The sequence below is a fragment of the Piliocolobus tephrosceles genome, chromosome 1 (assembly GCF_002776525.5).
Source record: "Piliocolobus tephrosceles isolate RC106 chromosome 1, ASM277652v3, whole genome shotgun sequence".
Lineage (NCBI taxonomy): Eukaryota > Metazoa > Chordata > Mammalia > Primates > Cercopithecidae > Piliocolobus > Piliocolobus tephrosceles.
The window spans coordinates 72,012,432-72,037,478 of NC_045434.1; the positions used below are offsets into that span (position 1 = coordinate 72,012,432).

At 36.6% G+C, this 25,047-nt stretch overlaps 1 protein-coding gene across 3 annotated transcripts in view; it reads left to right on the plus strand.

Moving 5' to 3' along the window:
- KCNK2 (potassium two pore domain channel subfamily K member 2) overlaps positions 1-22,287 on the plus strand; it is a 233,681-nt gene extending 211,394 nt beyond the window's left edge. For all 3 annotated transcript variants that reach the window (XM_023203552.3, XM_023203551.3, XM_023203553.3), the window contains exon 7: positions 20,036-22,287. In XM_023203552.3, coding sequence (XP_023059320.1) covers positions 20,036-20,353 — 318 coding nt within the window. In that variant the 3' untranslated portion in view covers positions 20,354-22,287. The remainder of the gene's footprint in view (positions 1-20,035) is intronic.
- Positions 22,288-25,047: the final 2,760 nt, after the last annotated feature.

Sequence of the window (25,047 nt, forward strand, 5' to 3'; positions counted from 1 at the left end):
GTAATACTGGTAAGGCACCAGGAGAGGCATTTGAATTGTCTTTGCTTCTCCTCTGCCTCTTCTCTCCTTCTTGAATATTTCTTACCCCTTTATTACTTGATGTAATATAGGCTTCATAGAATAACTAAACCAAGGTTTAACAGAAACCCATTATAACACAGCTCCCTGTTAAATGGCTTCATAGAAGCCATTTTTTTCAGTTAATACCAAATAAAAGATAATAGGTAATACTGGTAAGGCACCAGGAGAGGCATTTGAATTGTCTTTGCTTTTCCTCTGCCTCTTCTCTCCTTCTTGAGTATTTCTTACTCCTTTATTACTTGATGTAATACAGGTTTCTTAGAATAACTAGACCAAGGTTTAACAGAAACCCATTATAACACAGCTCCCTGTTAAATGGATAAAGAAAAATAGGTCAAATCGTGTTCTCTAAAGCATAAAGTGATATCCTAAGTGCTACATATGAAAGTTTGCCTGAGGTGACTAGCAGTGGGAGTGAAGGAGTTCCATTTCATTTTCTCTCTTGTCACAGTCCTTGACTTTTCATGGAATATAAGTAGATGCTTTGGACAGCTCTGATGGCCACAGACAAAGGGTGGCCATGTGTGTGTCCATCATACTAGCTTAGAATGCTGTTTAGGAACATTTGTTAAAAGGACACTGAAGTATAGCTCTTTGATTTCCTTTCACAATGGAAGAGTCCCATATTTTATCATTACATTCAGAGGCATTATTTTTCCCCATATTCCAAATTCAGAAGTCATCAGTGGACACAGCTGGGGAGACAGGCCCACGGCACTTCTGATCTGTTTCACCAGGCTCAGGGTAAGCCCCTGCACTCTTCTGGGGTGAGATGCCAGCCTTGCCTTCCTGCCACCTCCACAATATTTCCATTGTCCTTTATTTTATTTTCTGCCTTTTCTTCCTGTTTCTCAGGCATCTTCATTACAGTTTAGCCAAGTTAATTAAAATACAGCAGCATGCTTGTAAGACAGGGCATGTCCTGCACAGTGAGCAGCATTTCTGTAGAACTAATTTGGCAGTGCTATATTTAGTTTGGGAAAGGCAGCTGTGAGCATTCACTTAATGTGCATGAATACTTTGCATTATTAGAACCTCTCTGCTCCTTTTACTTGTGAAATCAGATGAGGGATATATCTGATTTTGCATTGTTTTCCAATTTTGGTTTATTTTCTTGATTTCTGAACTTTTTTTTTACATATTCATAAAAGAATAAAAGCATGATTTATTGTAGTCCGGTTTAAAGATGGTGTTGAAAGGACTCTGTGGACTAGCACTTCATAAAGTAACCAATAATACAGAATATAAATATTGTATATTAGATAATATGTAATATATTCTATAATGCATCTATATTATGTATTAATATTGTATATTCTATGATATATATTTTGTATATCATAGATTAGTATATGTAATATAATATATTAATATGTAGTATTTTTATACATAATACTAGTATATATACTATGTATGTTACTTGTATGTTATATATGTTATATATAATATATAGAATGTTGTATTTCTATTTCCAATACAAATAGAAATGCAAGCCACACATGTAATTTTTAATTTTCTAATAGTCTTACTGAAAAAGTAAAAATAAACACGTGAAATTAATTTTAATAATATGTTGTATTTAACCCAATAGCATATCTAAACTACCATAATTTGACATGTAAATATTGAATAATATAAAAGTCATGAGTGAGATATCTTATGTTCTTTTTTAACAATAAATCTTCAAAATTGGTGTATATCTTACACTTAGAGCTCATCTCAAATCAGACTGGCCACATTTAAAGCACCCAGTAGCCACAATGGCAGTGGCTGTGAAGCAAACAGCACAGCTATAGACTAAGATTAGAACTGCTGGCAGTAACCTGTCTTAAACTGAAGCTGTTTCTTCTGTGCTAATGATATAGATTGTGTTTTTCCTCCTAGAAATTTTATGGTCTGTAATTGATATCACTGCAAACAGAAAGAAGAGGAGTAAAAGACTAACTGCAGGGACGATGAAATAAATGTATAAATACACATTATTTATTTTTTTCCAAATCTAAAGCAAGTCTTGGAAAATATCTTTGGGCTTATATTTCTTTTGCTGCCTGGGTATTTCATTTTATCCAGTGTCAAAGTGAACGCTGGCTCATCAGTGGATTGTCAGTTATTTCAGAGGATTGCTATAAATGTCCACCACCCACACCCGTGCAATTGTACATGGGAGAGTTTACTCTTAAGACAAATTTCTGGAAGCAATTTCACCTTTGAAAAAGAAACTGGAAAAATCATTTTCCTGGATCTGCTTAAACCATGTTGAATATTTTCTCCCACATTCCATTAGGCAGAGTTTAAATGTGATAAAGATATTATTAAACCAATGGAGCATGTATTTAGATATACATGCATTAACCTCTGAAAACAACAGCAACAAAGACCCACAAAATGAAAACTTGTTCTTTTCTCACTTCTTTATTACTCACTTTTCATCTTCCTTTTCACACTCTTAAACTCTCCAGCTGCTCATCTATAACTTGCACTGACACTAATTCTGGTAACTAACTTGATCAGAGACTACTTTAGCCCAAGAAACCTAAATAATTTCTTCCCTTGATTTCCCAGGAAAAAGAAATCTGTCACTTCTTGGAACAGAATTTGCAATATGAATGCAAACTAAATTTAATGGCTTTAAATTTTAAAATAACCACCTTTAGTTTATTGAACTGGATTTTTAAACATTGATAAGTCTGATGTAAGTATTATGATGGACTTAGGGTAGTTTAAAGAAAAAGCAGTTAATTTTATCTGCACAATTCAGGGTTTTAAAGTTCTGTTGGGCAGCCATTATATTTCAGGCACTGAGATTGGTGCTGGAGATAGAAAGATGAATAGGACACAGTCTCAGCCCTCAGTGACCAGAGTCTAATAGGAAACGTGATGTTAGACATGAACCAGTAGACATGATACAGTGCTAGAATAGCAATCCAAAGAAGAAATTCATAAGACCCTGGGACAGTGAAGAGATGATGTTTCACAGGGGAATAGAGGAGTGAAGGAAGGAGTCAAAAGGGGACCACTTCACTAAGGCACTAATGAACCAACTGTCTACAAGACTTAATGCAGTCACAGTATAGGATAATAGTAGAAATACAGTAAAACAGCTGGAATGATTAGAGTTGTGGTCAGAGATTAGATCCACTCTATGAACCTGGGAGTGGATATTGACCTACAGCAAAGGTTAAAGTGCTGGAAAGTCTGAAGGTGAGTCACTGACAGAGAAATGGAAACTCCCCCAAGAGGATGGCAGTAGCTGCTGGGAAGGGGAATATTTTTTAAATCAACCACTTATTTACCACCTCAAATTTTACATAACCCACATGGAATCCTAGTATCGCTGCCCCACAATGTCCTACTCTAATGTCCCAGTCTTAGTAAATATTACCCAGCATTCATCCAGTTGCTCATGCCTGAATCCTTTCAGTCATTCCTGATGCTGTCTTCTTTCTCACCTCCATGACTTATGCATCACAAGTCCTAGTGTTTCCATGAACAAAGCATGTAAATGCTCTCCTCCATTTTCAGTCTCTATACCACCACTTTGATGCATGCTTCACTATCTCCAAAACTTCCATTTTCATCTCCCTGGTCCACCACAGTAGCATCCCTCCTACATGTCCTGTTTCCCCCCTTATTTCTCATCAACCCTTTCTTTTCTCCTATGATCTCCAAATTTTTCTCGTAAATTAGTAGTAGTAAAAAAATGTTTAGCATATGCCTGCAATGTATGCATATTTATAAGTTGCAAAGATGTACTACTGTTTCTGTACTAATATACATGTTTAAAATGTGTGCAAAAATGCAAATGTTACATGGTGAGTATGAAATAGTGCTAAAATATTTTAATTATACTTATTGATAATACAAAACCTTTTTGCTCTCACTAAGCATTAATAATAGGAGAAATGTGATTTGTATGCTTCATTATTTTTTCAAATTTGGATTTAACACTTGTAGCAAATCCCAATTCTGCTTCATCATGCAGTTTATTTTGATGATTAGTTTAGTGGCTGTCATGTCTGAAAAAGGTAACTCACAGAGATACATAGATCTAGATGAAAGAAGTACATCTTTGATTTTACCAACTAGACATTTGTGTTAGTCCATTCTTGAGTGGCTCTAAAACGTACCTGAGATTGGATAATTCAAAAAGAAAAGAGGTTTGTACTGGAGTTGCCCAGCAGTGTTCCAGAGCACTGGCCTTCACGTATGTTGCATGTGACCTCTCGGAGGATATTTTGAAGATCCTATTCTGTCCATGCCTATTTTTAAGATTTTAGTTTAAATCATAAATATTTCATTTTAGATTAAGTAGTTAGAAAAGAAAATTATCACTGAAATTTAACCCTGACATTTAATTTTAACTATTATGTATCTCCTTAAATGCGCCACTGAAATATAAATGTCAAAGTGAGTTGATACCCAACATAAGTCTAAATAGCACAGGGAAAGCTCTTCTCATTGCATCTATCAGATTCGTCCCATGACTCGTGATATTAACCAGATGACAGAAGGTGTTGTCTGCCAGCCTTTTCCATTGGAAATCTGCTCTTTTCTCTGTGCATTTAATGCATATTTTTTGGACAGGCATTTTGAGATTTTATCATTATCTCTTTCATCATCAAACCGTCAATTTATTGTTTATTTATGTGAACACAGACTCATGGGTTTCTGCTGTAATCAATGGGTTGTAATCTGTTATAATCATTTATTTTGATCTTCAAGTTGTCTAAGGCTTGGCCACTGGGAGCCCCTTGAAACTTCTCTGTCTTTTTGGCATATCCCCATTATCCCTTGAGCAATTCCTTATACTCTAGCACATTAGATATTCCAGACTCAAATTAATTTCTCTACCCTAGCCCTGAATCTGCCATTTCTCCAAGGTGCCATGATTTCTTATAGTGGATAAAGGACAATAATATGTAGAGAAAAATATTTGAGTGTTTATTGTTAATGAGGATATCACTGCTCTCACATACTCTTAGTTGACAGAGCTAAGGAATATATTTTATATTCTTGCATACAGATATTTCCATACCTGTTTATTTTGTATCTATATATTTTGAGAACCATGAACTCATACTGGTACCTCTAGTTCTGATCTGATATAATAGTGTTACTTCTGGTTTTCTGCTTTTTTATAGTTGTAATTCCTTTCTCATCCATGGTGAAGCCTCTGATGCTTGCTGTTTTCAATATATTATTTGATCCGTCTCCTTGTATGTAGCCAATCTTGAGTTGCCGCTACTGCCACCATCAGGAACCCTGCAGGGACACCCTCTCGACCCTGCTTGCTCTCTGACACTATGTGCTGGGCCTCCCTCTTTGGGTTGACCTCGTCACCCATCTCAGACTCTGACATCCACACTCTGCTGCCATCCCTTGAGTAGACATTCTTCTCATGCTGGTCTGGCTCTGACATTTCACTCTGGTACCATGGCCCTCTCCCAAACCAACTGCATGGATGGCTAACTAGTTCTGCTCCATTTCACTGCTTTGGGGCTGAATTGTTTAGAAAAGGGAGAGGAAGAGAAAAGGAAGCAAAACCATGTTTTAGTGGACTGGTCCTGTGTTGCTGCAGTGAACATAAAATGCCCTTTTGTTATAAATAAATACTATTAAATCTAAGTTTCCTGAATGAGTTTTGAAACATCATTAAAGGTTTTGATTTTGCTAAATACATAATGAATGCATACTATGGCAAATGACTTTAAGATTGCAGTCCCCTTCTTTATTCAGTTGTTACTTCTGACTTGGTATTTTTTTAGTTCCTTAAGAACTTGAACAACGAATGGATGATTACCCTCCACCACCTCATCACTACAACTGCCCCAGTCATCAGACAGTGGTACTTGTAGAGTTCCCACATTGTCCTGACAAATAACAGTTTACCCTTGAACAATGCAGGAGTGAGGGGCACTGACCCCTTTCCCTACACAGTCAAAAATTTTTGTGTAACTTTTGACTCCTTAAAAAACTACGTGGCTGGGTGCGGTGGCTCACACCTGTAATCCCAACACTTCGAGAGGCCCAGGTGGGTGGATCACAAGATCAGGAGTTCGAGACCAGTCTGGCCAACATGGTGAAACCTTGTCTCTACTAAAAATACAAAAAGTAGCCAGGTATGGTGGCGGGCGCTTGTAGACCCGGCTACTTGGGAGGCTGAGGCAGGAGAGTTGCTTGAAACAGGGAAGCGGAGGTTGCAGTGAGCCGAGATCGCACCACTGCATTCCAGCCTGGGCGATAGTGTGAGACTCTGTCTCAAAACAAACAAACAAACAAACAAATAAAAAACACAAAAAAACTACTAATAGGCTACTATTGAGAAACCTTACTGATAACAATTAACACATATTTGGTATATTATTATGTACTATATTCTTACAGTAAAATAAGCTAGAGAAAATAAAAATATTATTTAGAAAATCATAGGAAAGAGAAAATATGTTTACTATTAAGTGGAAATGAACCATCATAAAGGCCTTCATTCTGATTTTCTTCATGTTAAGTAGGTTTAATAGGAGTGGGGGGAAAGGGAGGGGGGTGGTCCTGCTGTCTCAGTGATTACAGAGGCAGAACCAAATCCACATATAAGTAGACCCAAAAAGTTCAAATGCATATTGTTCAAGAATCAACTGTATCTAGTTACTATAACTCAATCATATAATAGTATATGAAATTTTATCTAAGTACACAAATATTGTTTCTGAAACTCAGTATCCTCATCTGTATTTAGGCTGTTCTTGCATTGCTATAAAGAAATAACTGAGACTGGGTAATTTATAAGAAAAGAAGTTTAATGGCTCGTGGTTCTGCAGGTTGTACAGGAGGCATGGCAGCATCTGCTTCTGGGGAGGCCTCAGGAAGCTTTTACTCCTCATAGAAGGCAAAGTGGGAGCAGGCATGTAATATGGCAAAAGTAGGAGCAAGAGAGAGGGGGGGTGGGAGTGACACACACTTTTAAATGACCAGATCTGGCAAGAACCCACTACCATGAAAACAGCACCAAGCCATGAGGGATCCACCCCCATGACCCACACATCTCCCACCAGTCCCCACCTCTAGTATTGGGGATTATGATTCAACATGAGATTTGGGTGGGGACAACTACCCAAACTATATTATCATCTTTACAATACAGTAAGATATTGTGTAATTTGGATGAGCTTCATAAAATGGATTGTTAAAGAAACCCCAATAGCAGGGCAGTGAAGAGAATTTCTAGGGTGCTCAGTGATACGATGACAAAAATAAGGTGAATTTACTCTGCAACAAGTGAGTGAGTGGTTTTGCAGCCACACCTCATCATGAAGACAGTTAACAACTGTATTTCATACTTAGATATTTTTAGAAGAAAGATATTGCTTAAAATAATGCTATAAATTTTAGTATTATTTTTCTTGACATTGTCTTTATTTAGAAAGATTAAGTACTCTTGTAATTCATCTTTACACAGTCACATTAATATGTGTAATATTAAGAAGTAGAGAAATTACTAACCAAAAAAAGCAGGTTAGATTAAGGAGACCTTATGAATATTACATATACTTTTCTGACAACCAGAGAAAACATCATGTACTGTTCTGTCAAGATAATGTGATACTTAAATAATCCTTTTATGCTTTTTTTTTCCCCTTTAAACCTGGTTGGTAAAGAGAATAATTGGAAATGTTCTTTTTACCAGCGCAGTTCAACAATACAAGGTAACATCAATACTTTAGAAAATGAATTAATGATAATTATTAGGAATTTTAGTCTAGGCAACCACTGAAATTGGAATGCAAAGTAGGCTTCTAATTATTTTTACAAATTTAACTAGAGAGATGTTTTTAACTCAACTAACTACTTTTAATATTTTAGTTTTCCTCAAAGCATTAAGGTATACAAGCATTCAAGCACCGAGAAAAGCAAATTAAACTTAAAATCCCACCATCGAAAGGGACAGGAAAAAAATCCTAGTCAAAGATCAAGAAGACCTCAGTAGTTTTATTTCTGGTGAAGAAAATGTATTATCAATACTTGAGTTGGCTGTTGGTAATTGGAAAAACCTTACAGAGTTTCAGGTAGAAATCCCTTATCTAGTGATGATTCTGGAACAGGGACTGGCTTACCTTTGACAAACGACAGTTATTTATAGTCAGTTGAAGATTACTTAAGAAGGGAAAGTATAGCCAATTCAAATGAAAATACAGATAAGCTCCATAGGAAGAAACTGATTAAGACAAGATTGTAGGACTGCAAGGGGGGAAAAATGACCTTGTACATAAAGTGAGAAGGGAAGGCAGTAAGTCAAAGGAATGCATGGTGGAAGGGTCTTTGAGAGAAAGAAAATATGAATTGCTCTCTTACCATAGAACACCTGGCAGAGTTGCTGTTTCCATGCTTCCAAATCACACCATATATTTCTATTCTAAGGTGGCTGACTGCAAATAATTGTAATAATGCTGCTGGGATACTCATCTTTTGGAGATGGACTATTTAGAATACTAGAAAATTTTGATTTTTATACTTCTATTCATGACCAGAAATCAAAACTCTATAAAGAGTATTGCAGGATTTCAAAGCTCACAGGTAGTTGGGGAAAGTATACTGGGGGGGGGGGGGGGGGGGAAACTGAAGCAGAGAATGTTAGGTTTTCCAATGTATGGAAAGGCATGGGAGTGCTAAAGCCTTGTTCAGGAGAACAAAGCTTTGGATGGCTCTGAACGTCAAAGTGAAATAGATAATTAAGCTAAGTAAATAATTTTGTTTAGAATTGGTCTAAATTTGAGGAGTTGTCTAAGTTTATATAGATAAGTTAAGCAGCATATTGAAAATGAAACGATGTCCAATCTCTTGGTGATTGTTGAATTTTATGGAAAACAGGACTCATGCAACAGCATTATCTAAAATTGGAGAACCTCCTGGGTATTAGCTACTATTCAACACTGAAATTCTAGGTAACCCCAGTTAGAGGGGAGCCAATCATTTCTGCCATGTGGAGAAAACGTTTTTAAGTGAAACTGACTCTGGACACTGTTCTATCAAAAGTCACGGTAGGATGATACGTCCTCCCATCCTCCTATCACAGATGCGTGGCTCAAAAACATCAGAGGGAGAAAAAGTATCAAGAAGTACTGCTCCTCAAAAATTGGCTTTACTTTCTTGCAAAAATAGGGAGTTAGCATTTTGCAGAGTTGTTTGGAGGAAAATCATCTCCTTAGAAATGCAGTTGATAAAGACCAAACACTTAAAAAAATGCAATGTAAAAAAAAATCTTTTTTCAAACTGAAAAGACTGAAATTTTTCTTTAAATCATGTTATACTTTTTGTGACAAGGAAATAACTACTCAAATGACCTGGAGTAGAGCTAGAGAGAGCCAAGGAAACTTACAGAAGTGAAAACATTATGCAAACATGAAATTCAGGATTGGTAACTACCCTTAATCACACTCCTGTGTGTGTAGTAAAATATAATGAATTACACTTTAGTCATCAGTGTAGAACTACAATTCGGAAATATAGACTCAAATAACCTCAATCATTTTTAAATTTCTTTACACCATTGAAAATTAAATACTTTCTTCAGGTTTTTTTTTTTTTTTTTTTTTTTTTTTTTTTTTTTTTTTTTTTTTTTACTGTGATACCTGAATCAGGGGCAACTGCAGTCCAATTCTGATACTTAGATTGTGTTGAGCAAATAAATAGCACCCAATAAAGAACTCTGCCTCCACAAGGTTTATTTAGGGCTGGATATGCTGTTTACTGTATAATATAACACCAGTAAAGGGAAACTTAAAAGGGAATAAAAATACTATGAAAATAACTTTTTACTTCAAGAAAGCTAACACTAAGCCCAGGACTTGGCATATAATAGATACTCAATAGGTAATTGCTAAAATCCATAGTTTCCATTTTTATGTACTTTGTATATCCTTATATGCATACATTATTTCACAAAGCTATAATCAGTTGGTAAAAATGCAATTTTATTTTATTTTTTATCACTTAATAAGTTGAGTTTACTCTGCAACAAGTGAATGTTTGGTTTTGCAGCCACACCTCATCATTAAGACAGTTAACAACTGTATTTCATACTTAGACATTTTTAGAAGAAAGATATTATTTAAAATAATGCTATAAACTTTAGTATTATTTTGTATATCCTTATATACATCCATTATTTTACAAAGCTATAATCAGTTGGTAAAAATGCAATTTTTTTTATCACTTAATACAACCATAGTAGTAAGAAAAATGGTTTCAGTAGCTGACAGGCTTCTCATAAACATTAACTTCATATATGACATTTATTAGCCTCAAGATTATGCTATTAAAAATATGGCTCAAAGAATATCTACTTACATACTTGCCTTTTCCTTTGCTGAAAATTCGTGGTCAGAATTAATTTCTATAAATGATTGACTTTTATCAAAGGACGTTAAGATTTTAGTGTGATTAAAATTAGTTTATAAGTTGCTTTCTCTTCAGACTGTACCAACACACACTGGTAGAGAACCTATGCAAATATCACCTTTGCATATCCAGAATGTTTTTGTACAGGCGGAGGGCTGTGTCAGTCAATGGTCACAGATTTCTCTCACCAGTCAGTTAGAATGTGTGTAGAAGTCTGGGATATTCAAATTACCATGTTGGGTACTATTATGAGGAGAAGAAATTGATAGAATGCGTAGCCTCTCTCATTGACTTAACGTCTAGTTGGGAAGACTAAACTTATTTTATTAAATTACTATACTCATAGTAATCCAAGATGTTGCACTGTGGAGAAGGTAGGAAGAAAAGTTGAACTTGATAAGAAACAGAGCAATGGTCCTTACCTTCAAAAAATTGGCCACATAGCTGACTGGAGTCAATGGAGTATTACATATTCCTTAAGGTTACAAATGAGCTTACTGTAAACTTCATAAATTGTGAACTTCTAGATTAGGGAACTTTTATCCTTCTTAGGCCACCCTATCAATCTTATGTACTTCAAGAAAATTACTCTAAAAATGTTGAAATATGGCAAGTGCTTGTTTTTAAATTATGTTACCACCATGACAAGGGCTTTCTTGATATTATTTGAGATACGTCAGATAACCTGAGGACAGTAAGGTTTGGAACCTTTATTGAGGAGGCAGATGCTAGGCCTCTGGAATCATGAGACTTTGCTCCATTGAAAAGCTATCAGAGGATTAACACTTACAGTTGCAGAGGAAGATGTTAGTGATTCTTCTAAAGTGAAATTGTTAACGTATCTTTTTTATTTTATTTATTTATTTATTTGAGATGGAGTCTCACTCCGTTGCCCAAACTGGGGTGCAGTGGTGTGGTCTCAGCTCACTGCAACCTCCAACTCCCAGGTTCAAGCGATTCTCTTGCCTCAGCCTCTGAGGTAGCTGGAACTATAGGCTCATGACATCACGCCTGGCTAATTTTTTGTATTTTTGGTAAAGATGGGGTTTCTTCATGTTGGCTAGGATGGTCTCAATCTCCTGACTTCATGATTGACCCACCTCGGCCTTCCAAAGTGCTGGGATTGCAGGCATGAACCACTGCGCCCGGCCAATCTTTCTTTAACTTCACAGACTGCATTCCGCAAAGATGATAAAGTCCAGGTTCTGGAATAGCCTGGTGAAGTATTGTCATGAAAAGTGGTGAGAGAGGTGAAAAGAGTTAAGAGGGCTGGTAAGGAGAAAGGAAAAAAAGAAAAAGAAAGAAAGAAAATCTGATTTAAAGGATCTATATATACAATAGGCTTGAAGTTCTTCACTTTGAGAATGAGATATTAGCATCATAGGCTTCTTAGAATGCTGAGGAGTCTCTGCAATGACTAAAAAGTTAGTTTGAGGAAACATATTTTGGACCTTTACTATGAATAGCAATGGCTATGAGTCAGTGCTTTTCACCGGCTGCATCTTCCTGCTGAGAGGATCAAGATTATCCCCAACAGAGTCAACCAGGAAGCAGATTCTTTGTACTGGATTGTGTATCAAAAGTGTGATTTATTTGGTTGTCCTTTATTCACTTACCCATTTATCCAACAAAGTCTGACTGAATTCTCATGATGTACTTTCTTCTAGGAGCTGGGAATACTGAATAGAATATGGTGGACTTATCCTCTCTGTTAGGCAGGAATCTAGACCCAACATGGCGGCGTTACCGGGCGTAGCAGGCCTTTTGTTAAAGACTCCCTTCACCCTTGTACACACCGCAGACTTACATGCCTCAGAGTTCTGGCTGGGCAACCACACTCCCCCATGACCTGCAGCTCACCTGAATTCCACAAGTTCGTAAACAGTAGTTTCGGTTGACAGTTTCCAAAGACCCCTTCCTCGTGACCCTTACTCAACTCCTGCCCTAGAAGTTTCAAGACCCCCCATGCCTTGTTTGCACAACCAGCTTCCCTACCTCTTAGGCTATAAGAAGCCCCTACCCTTCTCCCTCAGCACGACTTCCTCGGCCCACGCCTTTGGACCGAGGAACCTCGCCCACAAGCCCTAATAAAAGGCTATTCTCACTGCCATTTGCCTTGTGTCTTAGTTCCCGACTCTCTAGTGTCATGATGTCAGGAGAGCAATTAGACTAGTAATTGTAATAAGTTGTGTTGAGCAGTAAGGCTAGGGAAGTACAGAGGGGGATGGGCACAACTAGCAGATGATTCTAATGTATTCTAGAGGATCGGGAAATGACTCCATGAGGATGTCCAGTTTAGCATGAGTAAGAAATATGCTAGAGAGGGACTGGGAAACAGCATTCTGGACAGAGAGAAAAACAGGTAATGAATGAACAAAGGCAAAAGAAAGAGTAGGATTTTGAGGAAATAAAAGAAACGTTCAGGATGGCCCCCAAAGTGGAGTTTGAGACAGATGGTAATTAGAACTGAGGCTGAAACAGTAGGTAAGTCCTAGATTACATGAGCCACTTTAAAGAGTTGGAACTTTATTGTAAGTGAAACGGGAATCAATTGGTTTTATGCAGGGGAAAGTACTAAGTTGATTTGTGTTCATTACAGGGCAATTTGGTGGCTGTGTGGAGAATGCATTTGAGGAGATAGGGAATTAAGTCAGCAAGACTGGTTAGCAGATCACAGAAGTAATGCACATGAGCCAAAATGGTGGACTCTTCCACAGTTTTGACAATAGGAATGGAAAGAAGTGAAGGAATTGAGAGGAAAAGAAGCAAATTAGCAAGAATTAGAGCTGGATGTAAGAGTTGCTTTAGTGAACAAATTTGAATAAGAACTTGATGTAAGATTCAGCAAGAGGAGGAGCAAGGGATTATATTGAAGTTCAACTTAGGAAACTTAGTGGTACCACGATGCGATATTAAATGTAAAAACAACAACAACAAAGTTAAAGAAGTTAAATGATTTCACTTAGGGACATGTTAAGTTTGAGATGCCTGGGAGCCATCGAAAGTGAAGAGGCTTAATAAGCAGTCAGTTATACAGATGCAGAATTCGGTAAAGATTTGACCTAGAAATATGGATTTGGGAGTCATCAGTAAATAGATGGTAATTGAAACAATCGGAAGGATGTGATTATCCAAGGAGAATGAAAATAGAACCCTGCAGAACAAAGGTAGTTAAGGAGGAGGGTAAAAGAAAATGAAGCTACAAAGTTGATTGAGAAAATTGACCCGAACAGTAAGACAACAGCCATGAGAGTGTGCTGACTCGGAAATTAAGAGCAAACACTGATTGGGAGGGACGGAGCAGTGCCATACCATTTGCAGCTGTGAAGATCCGGCAAGTTAAGGACAGAGAACTTAGCGAGGTGGATGAGAACAGTTCCAGCAGAGTCGGAAAACAAGTGCTTGTTTATATATAGCACTCCATTTCCTTCCTTTTCTTTTGTAAATCAGATCACCTGGGCTGTGAGCAGCATGTGAAAGTTAAGAATATATGGAATTCCAGTAAAGACCTCTTTCTTCTGTAAATAACATGACCTGTAGGAACATTCGTTGTGATTTTTTGGAGCTGTTTTTGCTCACTTTTTGTCCTCAGCTTGGTTTACTAAGTAATGCAGATTGCTTGGTTATAGGAAGATGAAATACTATTTAAGTTGCTGAAAGATTTTTTTATAAAAATCCAATGAAGCAAAAGTATTTTAATGCACAAGGATTAATTTTAATTACCCAGAACACCAAAAGCATTATTTCTATTAAGAAAAAATTTTACTTACATAAATGTGATATTCTCAGGAACTTATTTTTGAATTTCTTTGAAAACAAAAAGCATCTTTAGGGTTTGAGTAGACAATTTTATCACCAGTAAAAGATGTGAGTCTGTACATTAGGGGATTATGTGTTATTTGGTGAAAAATGACTACATTGCTATAAACCAAGCTTGTCCAACCCATGGTCCGTGGGCTGCATGGGGCCCAGGATAGCTTTGAAAACAGCCCAAAATAAATTCATAAACTTAAAACATTATGAGATACTTTGCAATATATTTATTTTTAGCTCATCAGCTATCATTAGTGTTAGTACATTTTAGGTGTGGACCAAGACAATTCTAGTTTTTCCTATGTGGCCCAGGGAAGTCAAAGGATTAGATACCCTTGCTATAATATAAGGTCAAGATTTTTTTTCTTTTTTCTTTGTTTTGGAATGTGAATAATTAATTCTTTCTTGCCTTGGTTTAGTTTTTGAGGGACTCTATTTTTCTCTTTTTTTCCTCCTGATTTTCAAGCTTTGGTTTGGGCAGTTATATTCCTAAAGTATTGTAAAGAACAGTAGAAAGGGCACAACAAAGGGGGAACAGGCTGGGTACTGTGGCTCACACCTGTAATCCCAGCACTTTAGGAGGCTAAGGCAGGAGAATCATTTGAGCTCACAAAGTTGAGACTAGCCTGGGCAACCTCAGGAGATTCTATCTGTACAAAAAATTTAAAAAATTAGCTGGGCATGGGGGTGTGCACTGTAGTCCCAGCTACTTGGGAGGCTAAGTCAGGAGGATTGCTTGAGCCCAGGAGGTCAAGGCTGCAATGAGCCATGATCATGCCACTGTACTCCAGACTGGAAAACAGAGTGAGACCCTGTCTCCAAACAAAGAAAAAAAACTAAAAAAAGAAAAATAAGATTTTTTAAAATAAATGAACATATACTGTTATTGGTGGTTTACATGAATTGCCCAAGTGCACACTTTTATGAGTCAATGTATTGTTTTCAGTATCTTTAGGAAATTGAGGCAGTGTATCCTCACCCTAATGTGACCCGCTATAGGGTAGATTTCTGTATAGCGTGAATTTGCCCTGCACTCCTCTAAAAGATGTTTAGACCTTAGAAGTAATAAATACTTAAAGCACGCTTGGCAAACCATATAATCTTCACCTATCATCATAATTAATATTTGTGTAACCCCTTATATTTTGAGAACACACACAGATATGCACACACACACACACATATATATATATATATATGTATGTATGTATATATACACACACGGTCGTGCATCGCTTAAAGATGGGGCTATGTTACAAGAAAAAGTGGTTTTAGGTAATTTCACTATTGTGCCAACATCATAGAGCACACTTACACAAACCTACATGGTAATAGCTTACTGTACACTTAGGCTGTATACTATAGCCTATTGCTCCTAGGTTACAAATCTGTATAGCATGTTACTGTACTGAATGCTGCAGGCACTTGTAACACAATGGTAAGTATTTGTATCTCTAAACATACCTAAATATAGAAAAGGTACAGTAAAAGTATAGTATTATAATTTTATTGGACCACTGTTGTATATGCAGACCAAAAAATCATTATGTAGCTCATGGCTGTATATATATCTCGTTCGCTTGTCCTGTGAAATAGATTATTAGCCCTGTTTTATAGATAAGGAATCTTAAGCTCAAAGAAGGTTAAATTGCATGGCTGTGGGCACATAGAATGTGATTATACAGCTAGAAGGTGAGGCTGCCATTCATCCCCCACCTTTCCCTCTCCATTTCTGACAGATTGTTACTACAGCTCTTATGATTTGCAGAGTTTACTTTTCCACCTCTGGGAATTCTACGGAAATGAGAAAAAATATGTTTCCAAAATTAGACAAAAATACTAGCCTCTGACAGAAATTGAATGCTAAAGATAACAAAGTATTAATAATTTATGGACTCCAACAAATCTGAGCTTTTCTTGCATTCAGCCTTTTCCTAATTGGCAGGAATCACTAACTGGTAGAAGCACTCAGCTCTACAAGTTCCTGATTCCTGTGTATTTGCCATTAGTGCAACCTCTGAGATCACAGTGACTTTGTGAAACTTCGTGAGAAAATTCAGTCAAGCCTGAGAAACGTTTTCATTCTTTGTCCAACTTATCGGGACTATTTAAGATTCAAATTGCAATAAAGAGATGATTAAAATATTTAAAATACTTTCTGTGCTGGTGCCAATGATAAGGTGCTTTTTGCTACAGAAATGCAAAGATTATACCTAAGTGTGCAGAAAAGAAATGGTGAGGCTGCTGGGAGTTCTGAGTCTGAAAATACTGCTCAATAAACACCCATAATAAAAAGGACTCTCACTGGTAATACAGGTCTATGTCATGCTATTGTGAAAAATTTTGTGTGTGTATCTAGTGCCTGCTATGTGCTCGGTGTTGCTCTTTTAAATATATTAACTTATTTGATTGTTATATTAACTCTATAGGGAGGATTCTATTGTTTGCCCCACTTCATAGGAGAAAATGAGATGAAAGACATTAAAAAACTTACCCTAAGACATACAATGAGTATGTGGTGGAGCCAGAATTCAAACTTAGGGGTTTAGATCCAGCACATTGTTCTGCCTTTCCAGTAAAATCAGACAGAAAATTCACAGTGTCTGCAAAATCAGAAAATATTTGTATTAGTCTATTCTCATACTGCTGGTAAAGACATACCTGAGACTCAGTAATTTATAAAGGAAAGAGATTTAATGAACTCACAGTTCTACGTGGCTGGGGAGGCCTCACAATTATGGTAGAAGGTGAAGGAAGAGCAAAGGAACTTCTTACATGGCAGTGGGCAAGAGTGCAAATGCAGGGGAACTCCCCTTTATAAAGCCATCAGATCTCTGAGACTAATTCACTATCATGAGAGCAACACGGGAAAGACCCACCCTGGTGATTCAATTGTCTCCCACCAGGTCTCTCCCATGACACATGGGAATTATAGGAGCTACAATTGAAGATAAGATTTGGGTGGGAACACGGTCAAGCCATATCAATACTCATGCTTTTCAACCCAGTGTTTCCACTTGCAGTAATACTTTGTACCCATTAGCAAAAGTGTAGGTACAAGAATATTCACTGCAGTGTTATTTTTAATAGCTAAAAAATTAAATATATCCAAATGTTCACCAATAGGGGAATGATTAAATCATGCCATAGCCATTCTCCTTGGGGAGTGCTAGGTGGCTGATATAAACTATGAACTGAAATAATGAGTACTAACATGGAAAAAGGACTAAAATTAGATGAGAAAAAAAGCTACGTACAAAACAATGTGTATACTATAAGACCTTTTCTTTGCAAAATATTGATGATAATTGAGATGGAAGAGGCAGAAAGTAAGATTAGTGTATACAGATAGAAGAAAAACAATTGATAGAGTGTGTGCTATAAATCCTACTGCTAATTACTATCATTGTGGTATGAGATTACAGTGTATGTGTATTTGTAGTGATATATTTATTCATTTAACAGGTACTTATTGGAAATGTGCTACATACGAGGTTCTAGGTACTGAGGATGTATATAGAGTTTATATTCTCATTAGAAAAGACAAGTCATCAGCAAGTACATAGGTGAACATTTGAATTTTGATGCACAAAGCCTATGACTTTTATATTAAAAAGATATTTTTTAAGATAAAAAAGAATACAATTACCAAAGTAAAGTGGGGGCGGGTTCTGTGAAAGTCCACAGCCCTTCTGTTCATGAAGGATTGGCTGTGAGGTAAGAGGGTGGTGGTAACCAAAACAAAGCTGATGGAACAGATTTCATTTTAGGTCTATCAGTTTTGACTGTGCCCCAAAACTTGAGACATGACTTAGGTGGAAAATAGAAAAATAACATAAACTGTGGGAGGGTTTATTTGTAAGTGTGTATGGGATTTGTAGGGAGCCAAATCCGAATGACTGGGTGTTTGTTACCACTGATAAATACTGCCTGTGCCTTCCTAACCTGGGAGTCCCCCCAAAACAGAATTACATATTCAGTAATCAGTTGTATATCTAAGTATAGTTGGACAGGTTCCCTTATAGGAACAATAAGTATCTGCAGGATAAATTCCTGTAGATTTTGCGCCTCTTTCCCAGCAAGCTTCCCCTAAGTTGCCTCAGTGGTTAAGGAAAGCTTGATCTTGCTGATTCGACATGCCATAGAGTTCTTATTTTTCCAGCTTTGCTTTTTTTTTTTCAGAGCCAGACCTAGATATCAAGCAAGTATTTCTTGTTAGGACAGTATAACTAGGAAATAAAGGCCTGTTAGAATGAAAAGCGGATCTCCAAATGTACGTGTATGTGTGATTATGTGTGGATTAAAAAAAGAGTTGATTTGCCATGTACCATCCTCCTATCCACCTTGGATATTTGAAGTTTCATTTCTGTTTTTGAGTACACACACACATACACACACACATTTTTATATCTATAGCCTTCCTTCCAAGTATATGTACACATCATATTATAATATACATACATATCTATCCCTGCCAATAATTCAGATAAGTATAAACATTTAGAAACTATCAGTTATATTTCCCATGTTGATTTTTTAAAACAAAAATCAAGAGGGCAGAAATTAAATACATTAAACAGAGCTATAGTTGTTTGCTTGCGAAGCAAAGGAGAGCCTGGGTCACTTAAGAAATGAGTTCAGTGGATTTCCCAAGCAGAAAACAGAAGTGCTAGAAGAAAATGGAGGAGTTATTCCATATTAGGAGATTATTCTCAGTGATAGTCTAGATTATTAAGTTCTGGTTAGTTAAGAGATTACAAAGATTCCCATAGGATTGGTCATATTTTCTGTTTTAGGACACAAACATACAGACATAGTTTTGAAAGAGGTCAAAGAAAATGTCTGATGGACTCAGGATGATTGATAGCACATTTTTTCTTTAATTCTCAAAAGAGAACTACATGATAATAAGTGCATAAAATCTTGCAGTTTGTAAAGTTCATTAGCTCAGCCATCCTGTTAGGTGTGTGCTGTGAAGATGTCTATTCTACAGCTGAGGAGGTGGCAGCCCACAGGTTGAGTAACTTCACGGATTCCACAAACATTTATTGAGAAACTGTGCCTTGGGTTTAACTGTTTCTCAAGTGGGCTTCAAGGTGGACTTAACAGTTACTATTTGTTTGCATTCCCTGAAAGCAGAAACAAAATATTTTGTTGCTTAGTTAGGAAAGAGAGAATTCCTAAATGACCAATATCAGGTTGGATACAACACTCTTGCACCCACCATTTCTGATCTCTGAAAACTAGGTTGACATCTGAGCAAACAGCATTGCTGTTTTCAGAACTAAACAAGGTCACCTGGGTTCACATTGCAGACTCTTTTATTCCGCCTTACTCCTTCTACTATATCTTACTGCCCTTTGTACATTCCAGTACTTCTTGAAATTAAGCACAAATGAAAAAAAATACTAAAAATGTTTTTAAAAAGCTAGAGATTGCCTTTTTACAGCATCAAAAATTTCAATGACAGGACTCATGTATAAAGACCAAGCACATCTAGAGCCCCTGAAATATAGTTTGATTCATAGAGTTTAAGTTCATAGGTTAATGTCAGAGCCATATCTATATAAGATAGAATCCTGCTGTGTATACCCCACCTAATTTCATCAATTCTCAGACCACCAGTGCTGTAAAAGATTACTCCAGTCTTCTTTTTAAAATCCCAAACTAAAATGAACAAAAGATAAAGCACAGAAAATGTTGATCGGCATGTCGATATCTTTATCTTTTCTCTGCTTGTATGTTCCAGGTGGGAGAGTTCAGAGCGCATGCTGCTGAGTGGACAGCCAACGTCACAGCCGAATTCAAAGAAACCAGGAGGCGACTGAGTGTGGAGATTTATGACAAGTTCCAGCGTGCCACCTCCATCAAGCGGAAGCTCTCGGCAGAACTGGCTGGAAATCACAATCAGGAGCTGACTCCTTGTAGGAGGACCCTGTCAGTGAACCACCTGACCAGCGAGAGGGATGTCTTGCCTCCCTTACTGAAGACTGAGAGTATCTATCTGAATGGTTTGACGCCACACTGTGCTGGCGAAGAGATTGCTGTGATTGAGAACATCAAATAGCCCTCTCTTTAAATAACCTTAGGCATAGCCATAGGTGAGGACTTCTCTATGCTCTTTATGACTGTTGCTGGTAGCATTTTTTAAATTGTGCATGAGCTCAAAGGGGGAACAAAATAGATACATCCATCATGGTCATCTATCATCAAGAGAATTTGGAATTCTGAGCCAGCACTTTCTTTCTGATGATGCTTGTTGAACGGTCCACTTTCTTTGACGAGTGGAATGACAAGCAATGTCTGATGCCTTTTTGTGCCCAGACTGTTTTCCTCTCTCTTTCCCTAATGTGCCATAAGGCCTCAGAATGAATTAGAATTGTTTCTGGTAACAATGTAGCTTTGAGGGATCAGTTCTTAACTTTTCAGGGTCTATCTAACTGAGCCTAGATATGGACCATTTATGGATGACAACAATTTTTTTTTTTTTTTTTGTAAATGACAAGAAATTCTTATGCAGCCTTTTACCTAAGAAATTTTCTGTCAGTGCCTTATCTTATGAAGAAACAGAACCTCTCTAGCTAATGTGTGGTTTCTCCTTCCCTGCCCCTACCCCTAGGCTCACCTCTCTAGCCTTTTACCCCAGTTCTCCCGTTTGAACACCATACCTTGCTGGAAACAGTGTGTAAAATGACTGAAGTGATGATGCCCGAAGAAGAAATAGATGCCAAATTACATGGACATTGAAGCAACACTCAGCGTTGCCTAGTGTTAAAGGCACTGCAGAGAAATGAGGTGCAGAGGTGGCCCCTCTGAGTATTTATTTGACTCAGGTACCAGTGGTACATATATACAGTGTAATTATGACCAGGCTGGTAAAATTGGCTGCTCCCAAACAATCCCCTTTTTCCTGGCAGTATTTGGAATTTATCATTTATTAATAACTATACATTTTTTTAAAGGCAGAAGAAGAAAATCTATCTATCTATCTGTATAAATATATAAATGACCTGACAGAAGAAAACTGTTAAAAATGGATATTATTGGAGGCGATTTAAAACGGCGGGTGTGAATTATCATTCTGACAGAAAGGAAATAGCAAAACAATGTGTTACAAGTATTTGCTAATAAACAGTATACTGCCAGCTTCTAATTGCTTTTTGATGTATGAAAAGCTTATATAATTTTCTGTTCGTTGGGTGACTTTTGCCAGATGAGAGGAGGTGGCACCGTAGTGAGTGCAGGGCACAGTCCTAGCCTTCTGTGGGTGTACTTTCGGAGTTGTGACTTGGCTGTGAGGGCAGAAGTTGAAGTTGGGATCACTGTGACTTTGCACATGGAAAAATGCAGATTGCAGGCATAATTCATCTCTGACATTAGAGAAAAAGCTGTTATAGCACAATTTAAATTTTGAGAGTTTGCTGTTTTTTTTTTTTTTTTTTTTTAACATAAAAGAGGCTGATTATTCTTTTTAGTTTAATTTTATATCCTGTAATTCTTCGGATGGTTCCAAGATTCAGAAAAAATTCAGTAAATGCACCCCGTAAATTGCTACCCTTTCCTTTATTTTCATACTTAGATCTGCTGTACATTGTATATATATATAATTTTTAAAATGCAGAAAGAAAATAATTTCCCTAAATATAATTGCAAACTGATTTCTTTTACTTTTTTGTGTGTGGGGGTGGGAGCTGTATCTGAATAACTGGCATTCAGATTAGGGTCCTGAAAAACCCAGAATCTTTAAAAATAAACAAACTAATAGATGCTTATTTTCCAACATTTAAATTTAAGCTAGAAATGTAAATATTCAATTAATTTGTTAAAAGTACTTTTATAAAGTTAAAAAGAAATTCCAACCAAAATTGTAGAAAGTCAGGCTCTTTTAGAACGAAAGCTACACCCATTTCCTCAAATAACTGTTCCGAAAATTTATATGGTGGAATGCACCATGTATAAACTGTGAATTGTATTGACAAATAAAGTTTGTAATTAAAGTCAGCATTTTCTGAGTCTCCTGCTTGCTCCTGAGAATTTAGATGTGATCTAGGTAGGTAGAACTCCAGGATGTTACTTTTCATGTTGAGTGTTTGTCACTCCTTTATTCAAAATATTTAAGAAATATTTTTGATGTGTTGATATACCCTTGCTAAATACATGCAGACTGTTTCCCTCGGTGGCTCGTCATGAAAACCAAATATACTGAAATTCAGTTTTGAAATAAGATATTTGAAATCACATATAGATTCAAGGTTGTTTCTATTATATTACCGTATATTTATGTCATATTTTGTCATTGTTAGACCTTGTCTTGACACTGAAGTAGACTGAATGCTGAACACAGGGGCCTGAATGTTTTTTTTGTAAGGAAAAGACAATTAAGCATCCCGGTGATATTGAAGTCTAAAGAAGGTAGTTACCAACCAGTCTTCTAGATCTTATACCACAAATGTTTGGACTACTTACCTTGTTCATATCCTACATAAATTTATTGATCAATTCCTAAACAATTTGATGGTCAGTAAGTATTCTAAAACTAGCCCCCAACATCATCCTTAGGATTAGGGGAATTTTAAGAAAGCGTATATTATATTAACTGAAATCACTTTTATTTTCTCAAGGCTTATTTTGTTTATTTCTTGTAGGGAGAACCTTGATAAAGATTTTGACAAAACGTGGAATATTCTAGTGAGTTTATTTTTCCATTAGGCCAGTATAAGAGTGAGTAGTTTTTCCTGGAAAGATACTTGAAAAATAACTACTAGACCAGAAAGTATCAGGGACTCCCTAATCTATATCCCTAGATGTAGATTCTAGAATATGCTCTCTATCCAACCTTACGGATGCTAAATGTAAAAGTGGTTCTTTTGGAGTTCTTTTAATTTCTTACATAGATCTATATACTATGCTACATAGTTCATGTGACACACCTTGTTTTCCAACAGTATTTCACTCTTGCAATTCAGAAGAAAGTACAATTTTTGAGGCCAAGAGGGAATTGAATAATGTGCATCTTAGCCTTCAGAAAAAGAAAGAACAGTGTGTAGGGCTTTGTTTATTTCTCAAATTTTAAGGAACACATGACATAAAAGACCAAGTCCCATCTAATTCTGTGTCAAAAATCAGTAAAATTATTTGACTGTTAAAGCTTAAAGTTCAAAGAGACTTAGGGAAATTTTAAATGGAATAGCAAAAAACAAATGTAGGCATTCTGAATATTTGAAATAGCTGTTTATTCCTAAGAATTATTTTTATTCCTAAGAATTATGTTTATTCCTAAGAATTAGAGGTCTAGATCAACGTCCCTAAGTTCAAAGAGACTTAGGGAAATTTTAAATGGAATATCAAAACACAAATGTAGGCATTCTGAAGATTTGAAATAGCTGTTTACTCCTAAGAATTAGAGGTCTAGATCAACTTGCCTTTCTTTATTTGTTGTTTTTAATTCTTGCTGGTCTAGTAAAGTCATAACTTATTTGTGATTCACATTTCTTATTAAAATGTAAGTATGACTTTGTTTTAATATAAATAAACTAAAGGGTTTTTATTTGAATATTCATAACTCCATTACAATTAATGTGTGATATTTGCTTTAGCATGAGTTTACTTAAATTAAATTTAAAATTAAATGAAATTAAATTTCCTTCCACAGTGAAACTGGCCAGGTGCAGTGACTCACACCTGTAGTCCCAGTACTTTGGGAGGTACAGGCGGGTGGATTATTTGAGGTCAGGAGTTTGAGATGCAGCTGGCCAACATGGTGAAACTCCATTTCTACTAAAAATACAAAACAATTAGCCAGGCGTGGTGGCACATGCTTGTAGTCCCAGCTACTCAGGAGGCTGAAGCAGGAGAATTAATTGAACCCAGGAGGTAGAGGTTGCACCACTGCACTCCAGCCTGCATGGCAGAGAAAGACTGTCTCAAAAAAAAAAAAAACACAACTAAATCAATAAAATCAAATAAAAGTTCCTCTCATAGTGAGACTGGCCTTGCATATGCTCATGTGTCAGTTCCAAGATAGAACAGGATAACCTGGTTATTTCTGACAGAACTTTTGAGAGTAACCTATTGTAGTTATCTTAATATAGGGAAAGCTTCATAAGCTCCACTTGCTTTCTTCCTCCCCCAACCACTTCAATGACCCTCTCAAAGATTTTCTCAACTCTTTTTACACATGATACTTCCCCAGCCATAACTCAACTACCCCCTCCTGAAAGACAGGGATTGGCTTCAAGGACCAGGAGTTTTGGTCTTGCTCTTTTGTTTTGACTCAATTCTGTTCACTAAACCCTGCTTTTACAATTTCTAATATTTATAAAACCATTTATTGTTTTCCTAGTATTAGCTTTACAAAATGTTTTCATTGTATTAGGCTTGTCTCAATTCACAACTATTTTTTCTTTTTATCTGGCATTCCTTGTCTAAGTATTTTTGTTTAGTCACCAAAAACTCACTGCCTAGCCTTTATTCTATGTATTTTGAACCTTTAGACTTGGATTTCTTGCTCTGAATTCATCAAGCTGACTCACATGGGTATCTTCAATTCTAAAAGGAACCTCAACAGAACCAAGACTCTTTCATAATGTTTCCCTAGACGTGGCCTTCTTCTTGTGTCATCTATTTCAGCAAATGGCACAACTATCCCTCTGGCTGGACAAGTCATCCTTGATATCTTCTTCTCTTCCTCAACTCCATCTCCACCTATCACCAAGCTGTTGACTTGTAACCTAAATATGTTTTGAATTTTTACATGGCCAT